At 40.0% G+C, this 17,224-nt stretch overlaps 1 protein-coding gene across 16 annotated transcripts in view; it reads left to right on the top strand.

Annotated features, from left to right (window-relative positions):
- The window catches only part of HUWE1 (HECT, UBA and WWE domain containing E3 ubiquitin protein ligase 1), a 216,904-nt gene that overhangs the window by 57,321 nt on the left and 142,359 nt on the right, over positions 1 to 17,224 (top strand). For all 16 annotated transcript variants that reach the window (XM_049872559.1, XM_049872562.1, XM_049872557.1 and 13 more), the window contains 2 exons: positions 479 to 685; positions 2,001 to 2,153. In XM_049872559.1, the coding sequence (XP_049728516.1) occupies positions 479 to 685; positions 2,001 to 2,153 (360 nt within the window). The remainder of the gene's footprint in view (positions 1 to 478; positions 686 to 2,000; positions 2,154 to 17,224) is intronic.

Below are 17,224 nucleotides of genomic sequence, written 5' to 3' on the forward strand. Positions count from 1 at the left end.
CAGATGGGGAATGCTTGCACAAATGATGGCAGAGAATCTGAACCACAGAATTCCATTAGTTTGACTGGCAGTATGAGATACTCTTGGATTTTAACTTTTAGTTTAAAAGAATTTTCTTCAGGTGACTAAAGAAAGATGAACTTTTCTGATAAAATGAGTCCTGATGGGAATGTTTGTAGACTTCAGAATGTAGCCAGAATTCCTTCTTTGAGGATCTAGCTAGAGGTTTTGTGGCATCTACTGGTGTTAGCACATGTTACCTTGACAGATGTAACAGTGAATTCAGGCACACATAGCTCAGAGTGTTACTTTTTTGCATGGGTTTCGTACCGGTTGGGAGTTGAAGGGAAGCAAAAGTGGGAAGTGAGCTTCTCTAGGTGTCATGCCTAGCTGTCTGTTGCAACAAAGCGTAGTCACAAAGCACCTGCACAGTACTTTTACCTTATTCTTATATCTTCCTTTCTCCTCCCCTCTCCAGTGCGAGTTATATCACTGGGTGGACTTGTTGGACCGCTTCGATGGAATTCTGGCGGACGCTGGACAGACAGTGGAGAATATGTCCTGGATGCTCGTGTGTGATAGGCCAGAAAGAGAACAGCTGAAAATGCTTCTCTTGGCTGTGTTGAACTTCACAGCTTTGCTCATTGAGTACAGCTTTTCCCGGCATCTGTACAGTTCCATAGAGGTAGGGAAAATTGAAGCACATGATCTATTTTTAACTAGAATATAAGGAAATTGTTATTTCTGTCGTGTCATAGACAATGGTAGGATGTTCTTTAGCTATAGATAATACCCTTCACAGGGCTGTTGGGAAGGCTCTTTACTGTCATCTTCAGCCTGCCTTTTAAGATTCAGGAAATGAATGAGAGGTATAATACATGCATTGAGGTGTTCCAGGGAGTTTGCAGGAATTGATTTTTGTCTCAGGTGTTACTTATAAACTATTAGAAATGGTTTGATTTCCTTGACACATTAATGTACACTACTCTCCTGAAAAGTCTTAGTGTGCCGCTTTTCAGTTTCCCTTCTCCCCCATCCTTTCCAAAATATATATAAATACATCCTATGTGTACTTAAAGAGCAAAGTGAGCACAGGAATCAGTGAGCTTTTGAATTGGTCAAAAATAACTAAAGAGAAAAACTCTTTACTCTTAGCCTAACTTTGGTTTTTTTTTTTTTTTTAATCACTATTAGGTGTCCTGAAGTTATGTGTCAATTTTCCTAAGTCTTCAGTAAAAAAACAATCAGAATAAACAAGTAGAAAGAAAATGATTTGGTAAAAGTAGTGGAATAACTGAACTAAAGATCTAGCAGACAGAGCTTTAAGTGGGTCATCGATTCGCTGTGAAAGGAAGTCCATGGCCTTCAGGATAATCAGCAACTAGAAATTCCTGGATTTGTTTCCAGTTAAATTACATATTGATTTTAACCCTGACCAGACTGCTTGAATTTTAATTGTATTAAAAAAACATGAATATCACTCCCAGGTAACTTATGAGCATACACTGTGATGCAGTAGTCATAGTTTACATAAATACCAACAGCTGTTGTCGATATTTTTAGGTTTTATATAAAGGACCCTGTGTTTTGGTTAATTTCAAGTTTGTATTTGTCATGAAGTATACAGAAGGAGCGTGAAATTATCTTTACCTCATTCTTTATAGTCTGATAGAGACTTAAAATTCTTAAATTCTTGAGCTCCACATACATATATCATATTTGTCTCTTTTGTAATCTGTTCCTTCCTGTGCAGTTTTGAACTGCTGTGTACATTTTTTATTTTTATTGTACTTTCTGACAGGGTGCCAGATTTATAAGCTCCTTGGGGACAAGGTTTTACATGTCGTAGGTGCTCAGATATTTATAAATGTTTTTGTATTGTTTTGACTAAATTTCTTGAAAGTGTTATAAATGTTGACAAATACATTATTACATTTGTGTTTATATTTCCAAGCCCAAGTGTGCCTGATACCACGAACTTGTCTTTTTTCTTCCTGTAGCATTTGACAACTTTATTGGCTTCCTCTGATATGCAAGTGGTGCTGGCTGTGCTTAACCTTCTGTATGTATTCAGCAAAAGATCAAACTATATCACACGCCTTGGATCTGACAAGAGAACCCCACTGCTAACCCGGCTGCAACATTTGGCAGAGGTGAGGAGTGAAAGGGCACAAAAATTGGTTCCTTTTTTGACAGGTGCTTCTTATACTGTCAAAAATGGATTGAACTCCCCCAAGTTAACTTTACTGACCTAATTGAGTAGAAGTATTGGATCCCACTTAGCTAAGTTCCAGAGAACCTGTGGAGTATTTTCAGTTATTATAAAATAACTTTGAGGGATTTCATGAATCTCTGCTCAAAAATCTGCAAGTCTGCTCTTTTATTAAAAAATGGCAAGCTCTCTTCTGGAAAGAATCTTCAGAATCAGATTCTACAAGGAATGGAGGTTTAGTGTAATAGAAAGATCTGGATTTGACTGGCCCTGGCTTACTAGTTCTGGTAACAGTTTTCTCATCTGTGAATTTAGAATATCTACTTCAGAGTTGTCTTGGAACTAAAGTGGTGTGCTCATTAATTAGTTTTTGATGTTTGTGATCGTAGTGAAAGGCAAAAGCTCTCATATAATAGTTCAACTCGACCAAATTATTGTCCAGTGTTCCTAGAGGCATACTGACTACACATACTTGGGTTTGAGAGAGGCTGCCATTGCTGGAAAGCATTCTTGGGAGAAAAATGTTAAGGCTGGCTTTAAAAAAAAAAAACCCTCATTAATATAACTCAAATTTTAGACTATTTTATGTGCCATGATTACTTAAAAATCATTTTTGTATGATAAATTGTAATGTGTATTGTGAAAAATTCTAGGACATATAGAAAAGTGTAAAAAAGTATTAATCATCTATAAGTCATCCAGATGGAGCCTCCCTTAAAATGTGAGCATATTCCCTTCTTATACTGGGGAAGACGAATACACTAGCATGCAACCTGTTTTCTTAACACATTGTAAACATTTTCTCGTGTTATTTAAAAATGCAAGGCGGTTTGACATTGGATCTTCAAGTAACAGTCAAAAGGAAGAAAAAAGTATCTCAATTGATGCTTCAAAAGCATTTGATAAAATTCACGTTAATAAAATACTAATATAAATTCTTTGAAAGTAGGAAAAGTATATAAATTTATAAAAGTATATAAGTTTATAAATCATGTCTGCCAGAAGTCATAGTTGGGAAACTAAAGCATTTCCATTGAATTCAAAAGTCACACAAAAATGCTAGCTATTATTTCTCCCTTTTAAATTTGTGGTAGAGTCCTAACTAGTACAAGAGAAAACAATGCAGGGTATATATTGGAAGAGAAAAGTTGTCACTATTTGTAGCTGGCAAGGTTTGTGGCTCTTGGTTTTCTGGATACCCGATGGCGTCGAGTCAATTCCAACTCATAGCAACCCTATACGACAGAGTCGAACTTTCCCGTAAGGTCTCTAAGAAGCTGCTGGTGGATGGGAACTGCCGACCTTTTGGTTAACAGCCGAGTTCTTAACCACTGTGCCACCAGGACTTCAAGGTAGCCAAGTAGGAGATTGATATAGAGAAATGAATAGCTCCTTCATAATTAGTAATAATCGGTTTCAAAGTGATTGGGGAAAAGACCTCATTCACAATATCAAGAAGTATAACCAAACCAGTTGCCATTGAATTGATTTCAACTCATGGTGACCCCATGTGTGTCAGTAGAACTGCTCCATAGGATTTTCAGTGGCTGATGTTTTGGAAATAGATGGCCAGACTTTTCTTTCGAGGTGCCTCTGGGTGGACTTGAACCTACAGCCTTTTGGTTAGCAGCCATTAATGGTTTGTACCACCTAGGGAACTCTTGTCAGTAAGCTTAGTGTCCATAAATAAGCCATATTTGGTAAAACTGTAAATTTAATAGAAGATAATGTAGGAGGTTGGAAACCCTGGTGGCATAGTGGTTAAGTGCTACAGCTGCTAACCAAAAGGTTGGCAGTTTGAATCTACCAGGCGCTCCTTGGAAACTCTATGGGACAGTTCTACTCTGTCCTATAGGGTCGCCATGAGTCAGAATCGACTCAATGGCAATGGGCAACAGGTAATGTAGGAGGTTATACCTGTGATCTAGTGGTGGGGGAGGAATTCTTAAAATCTCCAAAACGTAAACCTTAAGGTAAGAATTTGAATTTGAATACAAAATTAAGACTTCTTTTCATAGAAAAACAGCATAGCTCAGTACCACTCTTAAGGAGCTTACACTAGAATGTAAATCAGAACACTGCTTCTTTCATTGAGAAGAGTGTCCATTGAACTAAACAGTGCACTTACTGGGTGGTTCAATAACATTCTAGCTTGAGCACATGTTGTCAGTGAACCACTAACAGTTTCAAACAATTGGTGGGATAGCAGCTTCTCTGTGGACCGTTAACTAGCACTGCCAAAGACAAAAGTTAACAGATTGATGATAAAACCAAAAAAAACCAAACCTGTTGCCTGCCGTTCAGTAGATTCCAACTTATAGCAACCTTATAGTATAGAGTAGAACTGGCCCCATAGGGTTTCCAAGGAGCAGCTGGTGGATTCGAACTGCTGACCTTTTGGTTAGCAGCTGTAGCTCTTAAACAACTGCGCCAGAGGTGTTTAACAATATTTTAATACTGGCAAGGTACTATTAATGTAGAATATTCAAGGAACTCTTGGAAATCAACAAGGATAAACAGAGTATATGGATAGGCAGTTCATGGAAGAGGAAATTCAGCAGGCTGATAAACATGTGAATAGATGCTCAAACTCATTAATGATTAGAGAATTATGGATAAAAAAGGTAATAGCTTCGTAAACATCAGATTGGCAAAAAGTAGAAAACTGGATTATGCTGTGTTGGCAGGCATGTGAGGCTATAGGAACACTTAGCATTGCTGATGGGTGCGTGAACTGGTTGTCCTAGGTATATATCCCAAAGATGATAATCATGCTTTTTCTTAAGATGACATGTGTGAAAAGACTGCACTGTTGTTCGTGGTAGTGAGGAGTTGGAGGTGTCCACCATTAATATATTGGATAAGTAAAATGGAAGCAGTGGACCAAATAATAACATGCAGCAACACTGATAATTTTTAAACATAATGCTGAGTGAAAAAAAGGAAAATACAGTGATGTCTGTTGCTTAGTACCATTTCCGTAACTTACAAATATGTGTACACAGAGCAACATACGGTTTTATAAAAAGCATACAAATTAAAAGATGGCCTGAATAAACAAAGAAGTACCACTTTTTTGCATGGAAATCCTCTATTTAGTAGAAGCCCTCTTTGATATAATTAGGCCCAATAGTTGGTAGGTTAATTATTTAAAATTTTGTAAAGCACAGAATGTTAAAAAAAAAAGTGACTAGTACATGTAGATATCTGCCATCAAGTCGACTCCAACTGATGGCAACTTTATGTGCAACAGAACAAAATTTTATTGGTCCTGCATCATCCTCACAATTGCTAGAACGTTTGAGTCCATCGTTGTGGATATTGTGCCATTCCATCTCACCAAGGGCAAAAAACTATAGAGATCAGTGTTTGGCAGGGGGCTAGAGGAGGAGAGAGGGATGAATAGGTGGAGCAAAGGGCATTTTTAGGGCAGTGAAGCTGTTCTCTCCGATAATGTAATGGTGGATACATGACAGTATGCATTTGTTGAAACCTGTAGGACTATACAACACAAAAAGTGAACCCTGATGTAAACTATGGACTTTGGTTAACAATAATGTATCAGTATTGGTCTCTGCTTATATCCTTTCTGGTTAATTAAATCAGTAGCTGTAAGTGTAGATACTCTGTGAATTCTGTGAGGCGTTCCAGGGAATTATTGAACCCACAAGGTCTGGGGTCTCCCTTTTTGGCAGTCTGAAGGACTGTGCCCCTTTTTTAAAAAGTTTTTATTGTGCTTTAAATGAAAGTTTACAAATCAAGTCAGTCTCTCATACAAAAATTTATGTACAAGGTGTACTTCTCTCATTATCCAGAAGTGACCCTTAAGCTTTTCTTGACTCACATAAAATTGCTTATATCATATTTTGTATTTAATCATGCATGCGCACATATTAGCCTATAAAAAACTTATTTTTTAATTTTTACTGTGCTTTAAGTGAAAGTTTACAAATCAAGTCATACACCTTGCTATATACTCCTAGTTGCTCTCCCCCTAATGTGACAGCATACTCCTCTCTACCCTGTATTCCCCATGTCCATTCAGCCAGCTTCTGTCCCCCTCTGCCTTCTGATCACCCTCTAGACAGGAGCTGCCAACAGAGTTTGATGTGTCTACTTGATCCAAGAAGCTCACTCCTTACTAGTATCATTTTCTATCTTATAGTCCAGTCCAAACCCTGTCTGAAGAGACTTGGCTTTGGGAATGGTGCCTGTCTTGGGCTACCAGAAGGTCTAGGGACCATAACCTCCGGGGTCCTTCCAGTCTCATGCAGACCATTAAGTCTGGTCTTTTTACGGGAATTTGAGGTCTGCATTCCACAGGACTGTGTCCTTTTAATTTGTGTTTTCTGACCTAGCCCCCCTAGTGGCTGGGATGAGAGAGAAAAGGGGCCAGCTGATCTGAAGCGGAGGGAATCATGTGGATTCCTGAACTTGCAGCTGGTACCCATTGACCTAGCCCCAGGTGACTGGGGATGAGAGAGTGGCAGGCAAGGAAGATGAATAAGTGGGAAGGTGATAGCTGAATCCATTTCCAGGTGGGACTGGATTCATGCTGATCCCTACCACGTAGTTAACAATGAAGGGTGGGATTCTTGTTTAGTGCAGTTGGTCTTGTGGTTTTGCTGCACTATTGCAATTTCAGAAGGGCTTTAAAGCAATTTTTACGGGATTCTTTTCAGGTTTGGTGTCAAATCCATGTCAAGGTAGCAACGCAAGGAAATTTCATCTGTGTGTTGAATCTGTAGTGTGTTTGTAAAAAAGACTTGAGGGCAGTGTCTGACCTCCTCCATCCCCACAAGGGGGAAAGAGAACCAAGATAAACATCACAAGACTGACTGCCATGAGGTGGAGGCCAGCTCTCCCCCTCCATTTCCATTTGTCCAGTTCCTGTCACTTCGTGCCTTCTCATCATCTTCCTCTTGGGCAGCAGTTGCCCATTTGGTCTTGTGTACTTCATTGAACTTAAGAAGCACATTCCTCATGTGTGGGTGTTTGTTTTATAGACCTGTCTCATCTGTATCTGAAAAGTGGGCTCGGGAGTGGTTTTGGTTCTGAATTAGAGTTTCCAGGGTCCATAGTCTTGGGGGTTCCTCCAGTCTCTGACAGACCAGTAAGTCTGGTCTTTTTTTGTGAATTTGAATTTTGTTTTACATTTTTCTCCTCTGTCTGGGACTCTCTGTTGTGATCCCTGTCAGAGTGGTCAGTGGTGGTACCTGGGCACCATCTAGTTCTTCTGGTCTCAGGCTGTTGGAGTCTTCTGGCTCATGTGGTCCTTTAGTCCTTTGGACTAATATTTTCCTTGTGTCTTTGGTTTTCTTCATTCTCCTTTGCTTCTGAAGAAATGGGACCCTCCAGGTTTTATCCATGTTGTGAGATGTTTCCCAGATTCCGTCATTGTTCTTTATTGTTGCATAGTAGTCCATTGTGTATATGTACCACAATTTGTTTTTACATTCATCTGTTGATGGGCATTTGGGTTGTTTCCATTTTTTTTTTTGCTATTGTGAATAGTGCTGCAACGAACACAGGTGTGCATATATCTATTTGTGCAATGGCTCTTATTCTCTAGGGTGTATTCCTAGGAGTGGTATTGCTGGATCATATGGTACTTCTGTTTCTGGCTTTTTAAGAAGGCACCTTATCATTTTCCAAAGTGGTTGTACCATTTTACATTCCCAACAGCAGTGCATAAGAGTTCTAGTCTCCCCACAACCTCTGCAACATTTGTTGTTTTCTGTTTCTTGGATTAGTGCCAGTATTCTCAGGGTGAGATTCTCATTGTAGTTTTAGTTTGCATTTCTCTCATGGCCAGTGGTCTTTTAGCCACCTGAATGACTTCTTTGGTGAAGTGTACATATCCTTTGCCTATTTTTAAATTGGATTATTTGGCTTTTTGGTATTGAGGTGTTGAAGTATTTTGTAGATTTTGGATATTAGGCCCTTGTTGGATATGTCATTGCCAGTTTTTTATTTTCCCCACTCTGTAGGTTTTTTTACTCGTTTGGTGAAGTCTTTTGATGAGCATAGTGTTTAATATTTAGGAGCTCCCAGTTACCTAGTTCTCTTCTGGCATTTGTGTATTTTTATGGTTTGTATATTATTTATGCCGTTTATTGTTTTAGATTTTATTTTTAGGTCTTTGATCCATTTTGAGTTAGTTTTTGTATATGGTGTGAGGTATGGATCTTGTTTCATTTTTGTACAGATGGACATCCAGTCATGCCAGTACCATTTGTTAAAGAGACTGTCTTTTCCCCATTTAATGGACTTAGGGCCTTTGTCAAATATCAGCTGCTCATAGATGGGTGGATTTATTTCTGGGTTCTCAGTTCTGTTCCTGTGGTCTATGTGTCATTGTACCACTACCAAGCTGTTTTGACTGCCATGGTTGTATAATTTTTTTTTTTTAAGATAGTTTGAGGCCTCCCACTTTGTTCTTCTTCAGTAATGCTTTACTTATCTGGGGTTTGTTTCCTTTCCGTATAAAGTTGGTGATTTGTTTCTCCATCTTGTTAAAGAATGCTCTTGGAATTTGGATTGGAATTGTATTGTATCTATAGATAGCTTTGGGTAGAATTGACATTTTCACAATGTTGAGTCTTCTATCCATAAGCATGGTAAGTTTTTCCACATAGTAGGTCTCTTGGTTTCTTGCAGTAGTGTTTTGTAGTTTCTTTGTATAGGTATTCTACATCCCTGATTAGATTTAATCTGAAGTACTTTATCCTCTTGGGGGCTGTTGTAAATGGTATTGATTTGGTGATTTCCTTTTTCAAGTTGTCTTTGTTGATTTAGAGGAATGCCACTGATTTTTATATGTTAATCTTGGATCCTGTTACTTTGCTGAGATCTTCTGTTGGTTCAGGCAGCTTTCTGGTGGACTCTTCGGAGGATTTCTGTGTATAAGATCATATCATCTGCAAATAAGGATAGTTTTACCTCTTCTTTACCAATTTGGATACCCTTTCTTTTTCTTATTCTTATTGCTCTAACTAGGACTTCCAGCATGATGTTGAATAGGAATGGTAATCCCCTGACATCCTTTTAACTCAGTACTGAATTTACTCCTGAGGTTCACCCTTTAGCCAAAGATTAAACAGGCCCATAAAAAAAAAACAGTAATACATGTAGCTCTGCCATGTGTACGAGACTGAATGGGCACACCAGCCCAGGGACAAGGACGAGAAGGCAGGAGAGGGCAGGAAAGCTGGACGGATGGAAATGGGGAACCCAAAGTCAAGAAGGGGAGAGTGTTGATGTGTCACGGGGTTGGTAGCCAGTGTCACAAAACAATATGTATATTAATGTTTAATAAGAAACTAATGTGCCTTTTAAACCTTCATGTAAAGCACGAATTAATAAAAAAAAAGTGGTGAGGCGGGGCCAAGATGGCGGACTAGGTGGACGCTGCCACGGATCCCTCTTGCAACAAAGACTTGGAAAAACAAGGGAATCGATCACATACATAACAATCTACGAATTCTGAACAACAAGCACAGACTTAGAGACGGAAAACGAACAAATACGGGCAGACAGCGACCGTTTTCAGAACTAGGAGCCAGCGTACCAGGCAGGTGACCTTCGGAGTCCGATCTGGGCCAGAGCCCAGGGGGGCAGACGGCACAGACGGGGAGCCCAGCCCTTCCCCCCTCCCGAACCCATCCTGGGAGGAAGTGTAGCTGGTTGGCGCGGGCGGCGTAGTGGCGCAGCCGGAGGGAGAAGCACCCGAGAGGTAGTGACTGATATTGGAGCGGGGAGAACAGCGTCCCAGGTGGGGACCCGTACCGCCGGGAGTTTGGCAGGAAGCGTGCGGGGCGCGAGCGGGGGGAAGGTCAGCTATATTTCCCTAAAGCGACCCCGGGGCGGGGCCCGCACATTTGTGCGGGAGGACGCCCACCCAGTCCGCGCGTGCGGCGTGGCGAACCGGAGGGAGAAATCCCCGGAAGTGACTGGTCTCAGCGCGGGGAAAACAGCATCCCAGACGGGGAGCCATTCCGCTGGGATTTGGGCGCGTGCGCGGGCGGGGCATGAGCGCGGGGTCCAATTATATTCCCCTGAATTGACCAAGGGGCTGGGCCCACCTTGGTCGTGCGGCTGACGCCCACCCAGATCGCGCGTGTGGTGTGGCGCACCGGAGGGAGAAACCCCCGGAAGTGACTGGTCTCGGACCGGGGAAAGCAGCGTCCCAGCCGGCGAGCCATCCCACTGGGATTTGGGCGCGTGCACGGGCGGGGCGCGAGCGCGGGGTCCAATTATATTCTCCTGAATAGACCCTGGGGGCGGGCCCACCCGTTCGTGCGGGAGATGCCCACCCAGTGCGTGCGAGCGGTGCCGCACACCAGAGGGAGAAGTCCCCGGGAGGAAGTGACCGGTCTCCGAGCAGGGAAAGCAGTGTCCTAGACGGGAAGCCGTTCCGCCCGGATTTTGGCGGACAGGGGCAGAGTGTGAAAGCGGTGTTCAGCTCTATATTCTGTGGTGCTACACTCCCAGCTCTCTGATCCCTCCCCCACCCTCCCCAGGCGGCTCCATTAACATCCGAATACCCGGAGCCAGAGGGAGAATTCAGATAGGGATCTAACGGCATTTTTTTTAGCTCATTACGTGGAAAATCTAGTTTCCCAGTGATGGCTCGGAGACAGCAGTCCATATCAAGCCACATAAAGAAACAGACCATGACAGCTTCTCCAACCCCCCAAACAAAAGAATCAAAATCCTTCCCAAATGAAGATACAATCCTGGAATTATCAGATACAGAATATAAAAAACTAATTTACAGAATGCTTAAAGATATCACAAATGAAATTAGGATAAATGCAGAAAAAGCCAAGCAACACACTGATAAAACTGTTGAAGAACTCAAAAAGGTTATTCAAGAACATAGTGGAAAAATTAATAAGTTGCAAGAATCCATAGAGAGACAGCATGTAGAAATCCAAAAGATTAACAATGAAATTACAGAATTAGACAACGCAATAGGAAGTCAGAGGAGCAGACTCGAGCAATTAGAATGTAGACTGGGACTACTGGAGGACCAGGGAATCAACACCAACATAGCTGAAAAAAAATCAGATAAAAGAATTTAAAAAATGAAGAAACCCTAAGAATCATGTGGGACTCTATCAAGAAGGATAACTTGCGTGTGATTGGAGTCCCAGAACAGGGAGGGGGGACAGAAAACACAGAGAAAATAGTTGAAGAACTCCTGACACAAAACTTCCCTGACATCATGAAAGACGAAAGGATATCTATCCAAGATGCTCATCGAACCCCATTTAAGATTCATCCAAAAAGAAAAACACCAAGACATATTATCATCAAACTCGCCATAACCAAAGATAAACAGAAAATTTTGAAAGCAGCCAGGGAGAAAAGAAAGGTCTCCTTCAAGGGAGAATCAATAAGAATAAGTTCAGACTACTCAGCAGAAACCATGCAGGCAAGAAGGGAATGGGATGACGTATACAGAGCACTGAACGAGAAAAACTGCCAAACAAAGGATTATATATCCAGCAAAACTCTCTCTGAAATATGAAGGAGAAATTAAGATATTTACAGATAAACACAAGTTTAGAGAATTTGTAAAAACTAAACCAAGACTGCAAGAAGTGCTAAAGGAGATTGTTTGGCCTGATGACCAATAATATCAGGTACCAGCACAATACAAGGTCACAAAACAGAACGTCCTGATATCAACGCAACTCAAATAGGGAAAGCACAAAAACAAACAAATTAAGACTAATTCTAAAAAATAAATACATAAACGAAATAATACACATAACAGGAAATCATGGAAATCAATAGATAAACGATCACAATAATCAAAAAGAGGGACTAAATATAGGAGGCATTGAACTGCCAGATGGAGAGGGATACAAGGTGATATAGAAGGATACAAGTCAGGTTTTTACTTACAAAAATAGGAGTAAATAATAAGGTAACCACAAAAAGGAATATCAATTCCGTAACTCAAGAAAAAAGCCAAGAAAAACGTAACGACTCAACAAACACAAAGTTAAACATTATGAAAATGAGAATCTCACAAGCTACTAAGAAGAAGTCTCTGCACAAAAAAGCATGTGGAAAAATGAAATGGCCAACAACACACACGAAAAGGCATCAAAATGACAGCACTAAAAACTTATTTATCTATAATTACGCTGAATGTAAATGGACTAAATGCACCAATAAAGAGACAGAGAGTCTCGGACTGGATAAAGAAACACGATCCGTCTATATGCTGCCTATAAGAGACACACCTTAGACTTAGAGACACAAACAAACTAAAACTCAAAGGATGGAAAAAAATATATCAAGCAAACAATAAGCAAAAAAGAAGAGGAGTAGCAATATTAATTTCTGACAAAATAGACTTTAGACTTAAATACGCCACAAAAGATAAAGAAGGACACTATATAATGATAAAAGGGACAATTGATCAGGAAGACATAACCATATTAAATATTTACGCACCCAACGACAGGGCTGCAAGATACATAAATCAAATTTTAACAGAATTGAAAAGTGAGATAGACACCTCCACACTTATAGTAGGAGATTTCAACACACCACTTTCGGAGAAGGACAGGACATCCAGTAAGAACCTCAATAGAGACATGGAAGACCTACTTACAACAATCAACCAACTTGACCTCATTGACTTATACAGAACTCTCCACCCAACTGCTGCAAAGTATACTTTTTTTTCTAGTGCACATGGAACATTCTCTAGAATAGACCACATATTAGGTCATAAAACAAATCTTTGCAGAATCCAAAACATCGAAATATTACAAAGCATCTTCTCAGACCACAAGGCAATGAAGCTAGAAATCAATAACAGAAAAACTAGGGAAAAGAAATCAAATACTTGGAAAATGAACAATACCCTCCTCAAAAAAGACTGGGTTATAGAAGACATCAAGGAGGGAATCAGGAAATTCATAGAATGCAACGAGAAAGAAAATACTTCCTATCAAAACCTCTGGGACACAGCAAAAGCAGTGCTCAGAGGCCAATTTATATCGATAAATGCACACATACAAAAAGAAGAAAGAACCAAAATCAGAGAACTGTCCCTAAAACTTGAACAAAGAGAAAGTGAGCAACAAAAGAATCCATCAGGTACCAGAAGAAAACAAATCATAAAAATTAGAGCTGAACTAAATGAATTAGAGAACAGAAAAACAATTGAAAGAATTAACAAAGCCAAAAGCTGGTTCTTTGAAAAAATTAACAACATTGATAAACCATTGGCTAGACTGACTAAAGAAATACAGGAAAGAAAACAAATAACCGGAACAAGAAACGAGAAGGACCACATCACAACAGAACCAAATGAAATTAAAAGAATCATTTCAGATTACTATGAAAAATTGTACTCTAACAAATTTGAAAACCTAGAAGAAATGGATAAATTCTTGGAACAATACTACCTACCTAAACTAACACATTCAGAAGTAGAACAACTAAATAGACCCATAACAAAAAAAGAGATTGAAACGGTAATCAAAAAACTGCCAACAAAAAAAAGTCCTGGCCCAGACGGCTACACTGCAGAGTTCTACCAAACCTTCAGAGAAGACTTAACACCATTACTATTGAAGGTATTTCAAAGCATAGAAAAAGACGGAATACTATCCAACTCATTCTATAAAGCTACCATCTCCCTGACACCAAAACCAGGTAAAGACATTACAAAAAAAGAAAATTATAGACCTATATCCCTCATGAACATAGATGCAAAATTCCTCAACAAAATTCTAGCCAATAGAATCCAACAACACATCAAAAAAATAATTGACCCTGATCAAGTGGGATTTATACCAGGTATGCAAGGCTGGTTTAATATCAGAAAAACCATTAATGTAATCCATCACATAAATAAAACAAAAGATAAAAACCACATGATCTTATCAATAGATGCAGAAAAGGCATTTGACAAAGTTCAACACCCATTCATGATAAAAACTCTTACCAAAATAGGAATAGAAGGAAAATTCCTCAACATAATAAAGGGCATCTATGCAAAGCCAACAGCCAATATCACTCTAAATGGAGAGAACCTGAAAGCATTTCCCTTGAGAACGGGAACCAGACAAGGATGCCCTTTATCACCGCTCTTATTCAACATCGTGCTAGAAGTCCTAGCCAGGGCAATTAGGCTAGACAAAGAAATAAAGGGTATCCAGATTGGTAAGGAGGAAGTAAAGCTATCACTATTTGCAAATGACATGATCCTGTACATGGAAAACCCTAAGGAATCCTCCAGAAAACTACTGAAACTAATAGAAGAGTTTGGAAGTGTCTCAGGATATGAAATAAACATACAAAAATCACTTGGATTCCTCTACATCAACAAAAAGAATACCGAAGAGAAAATAACCAAATCAATACCGTTCACAGTAGCCCCCAAGAAGATAAAATACTTAGGAATAATTCTTACCAAGGATGTAAAAGACCTATACAAAGAAAACTGTAAAACTCTGCTACAAGAAATTCAAAAGGACATACTTAAGTGGAAGAACATACCCTGCTCATGGATAGGAAGACTTAACATAGTAAAAATGTCTATTCTACCAAAAGCCATCTATACATATAGCGCACTTCCAATCCAAATACCAATGTCATACTTTAGGGGGATAGAGAAACAAATCACTAATTTCATATGGAAGGGAAAGAAGCCCCGGATAAGCAAAACATTACTGAAAAAGAAGAAAAAAGTGGGAGGCCTCACTCTACCTGATTTCGGAACCTATTATACAGCTACAGTAGTCAAAACAGCCTGGTACTGGTACAATAACAGGCACATAGACCAATGGAACAGAATTGAGAACCCAGATATAAATCCATCCACGTATGAGCAGCTGATATTTGACAAAGGACCAGTGTTAGTCAATTGGGGAAAGGATAGCCTTTTTAACAAATGGTGCTGGCATACCTGGATATCCATTTGCAAAAGAATGAAACAGGACCCATACCTCACACCATGCACAAAAACTAACTCTAAGTGGATCAAAGACCTAAACATAAAGGCTAAAACGATAAAGATCATGGAAGAAAAAATAGGATCAACCCTAGGAGCCCTAATAGAGGGCATAAACAATACAAAACATTACCAAGAATGATGAAGAGAAACCAGATAACTGGGAGCTCCTAAAAATCAAACACCTATGCTCATCTAAAGACTTCACCAAAAGAGTAAAAAGACCACCTACAGACTGGGAAAGAATATTCAGCTATGACATCTCAGACCAGCGCCTGATCTCTAAAATCTACATGATTCTGTCAAAACTCAACGACAAAAAGACAAACAACCCAATCAAGAAGTGGGCAAAGGAGATGAACACACATTTCACTAAAGAAGATATTCAGGCAGCCAACAGATACATGAGAAAATGCTCCTGATCATTAGCCATTAGAGAAATGCAAATTAAAAGTACGATGAGATTCCATCTCACACCAACTAGACTGGCATTAATCCAAAAAACACAAAATAATAAATGTTGGAGAGGCTGCGGAGAGATTGGAACTCTTATACACTGCTGGTGGGAATGTCAAATGGTACAACCACTTTGGAAATCTATCTGGTGTTATCTTAAACAGTTAGAAATAGAACTACCATACAACCCAGAAATCCCACTCCTCGGAATATACCCTAGAGATACAAGAGCCTTCACACAAACAGATATATGCACACCCATGTTTATTGCAGCTCTGTTTACAATAGCAAAAAGCTGGAAGCAACCAAGATGTCCGTCAACGGATGAATGGATAAATAAATTGTGGTATATTCACACAATGGAATACTACGCATCAATAAAGAACATTGACGAATCTCTGAAACATTTCATAACATGGAGGAATCTGGAAGGCATTATGCTGAGCGAAATGAGTCAGTTGCAAAAGGACAAATATTGTATAAGACCACTATTATAAGATCTTGAGAAATAGAAAAAATGGAGAAGAATACATACTTTTGTGGTTACAAAGGGGGAAGGGAGGGAGGGAGGGACGGAGAGGGCTTTTTATTGATCAATCTGTAGATAAGAACTGGTTTGGGTGAAGGGAAAGACAACACTCAATACAAGGAAGGTCAGCCTAATTGGACTGGACTAAAAGCAAAGAGGTTTCCGGGATAAAATGAAAGCTTCAAAGGTCAGCGGAGCAGGGGCTGGGGTCTGGGGAACTTGGTTTGAGGGGAGTTCTAAGTCAACGGGCAAAATAATTTTATTATGAAAACATTCTGCATCCCACTTGGAATTGTGGCGCCTGGGGTCCTAAATGCCAATGAGCGGCCATCTCAGATGCATCAATTGGTCTCAACCCACCTGGAGCAAAGGCAAAGGAAGAACACCAAGGTCACACGACAACTAAGAAGCCAAGAGACAGAAAGGGCCACATGAACGAGAGACCTACATTATCCTAAGACCAGAAGAACTAGTTGGTGCCCGGCCACAATCGATGTCTACCCTGTCAGGGAACACAACAGACAACTCCTGAGGGAGCAGGAGACCAATGGGATACAGACCCCAAATTCTCATGAAAAGAACATACCTAATGGTATGATTGAGACTAGAGGAATCCCAGAGACAATGCTCCCCAGAACATCTGATGACACAGGACAGGAACCATCCCCGAAGACAAATCATCAGGCATGAAAAGGACTGGTCAGTGGCGGGGAGAGAGATGCTGATGAAGAGAGAGCTAATTAAATCAGGTGGACACTGGAGAGTGTGTTGGCAGGTCTTGACTGGAGGGGGGATGGGAAGATAGAGAGAGAGGGAAGACGGCAAAATTGGCACGAAAGTAGAGACTGAAAGCTCTGACTCAGTAGCGGGAGAGCAAGTGGGAGAAGGGAGTAAGATGTATGTAAACCTACATGTGACAGACTGATTGGAATGGTAAATGTTCACTTGAAGCTTAATAAAAATTAAAAAAAAAAAAAAGTGATAAAGGGCATCCTTGTTTGGTTTCCGTTCTCAAGGGGAATGCTTTCAGTCTCTCCCTTTA

The sequence above is a fragment of the Elephas maximus genome, chromosome X (genome assembly GCF_024166365.1).
Source record: "Elephas maximus indicus isolate mEleMax1 chromosome X, mEleMax1 primary haplotype, whole genome shotgun sequence".
Classification (NCBI taxonomy): Eukaryota; Metazoa; Chordata; class Mammalia; order Proboscidea; family Elephantidae; genus Elephas; species Elephas maximus.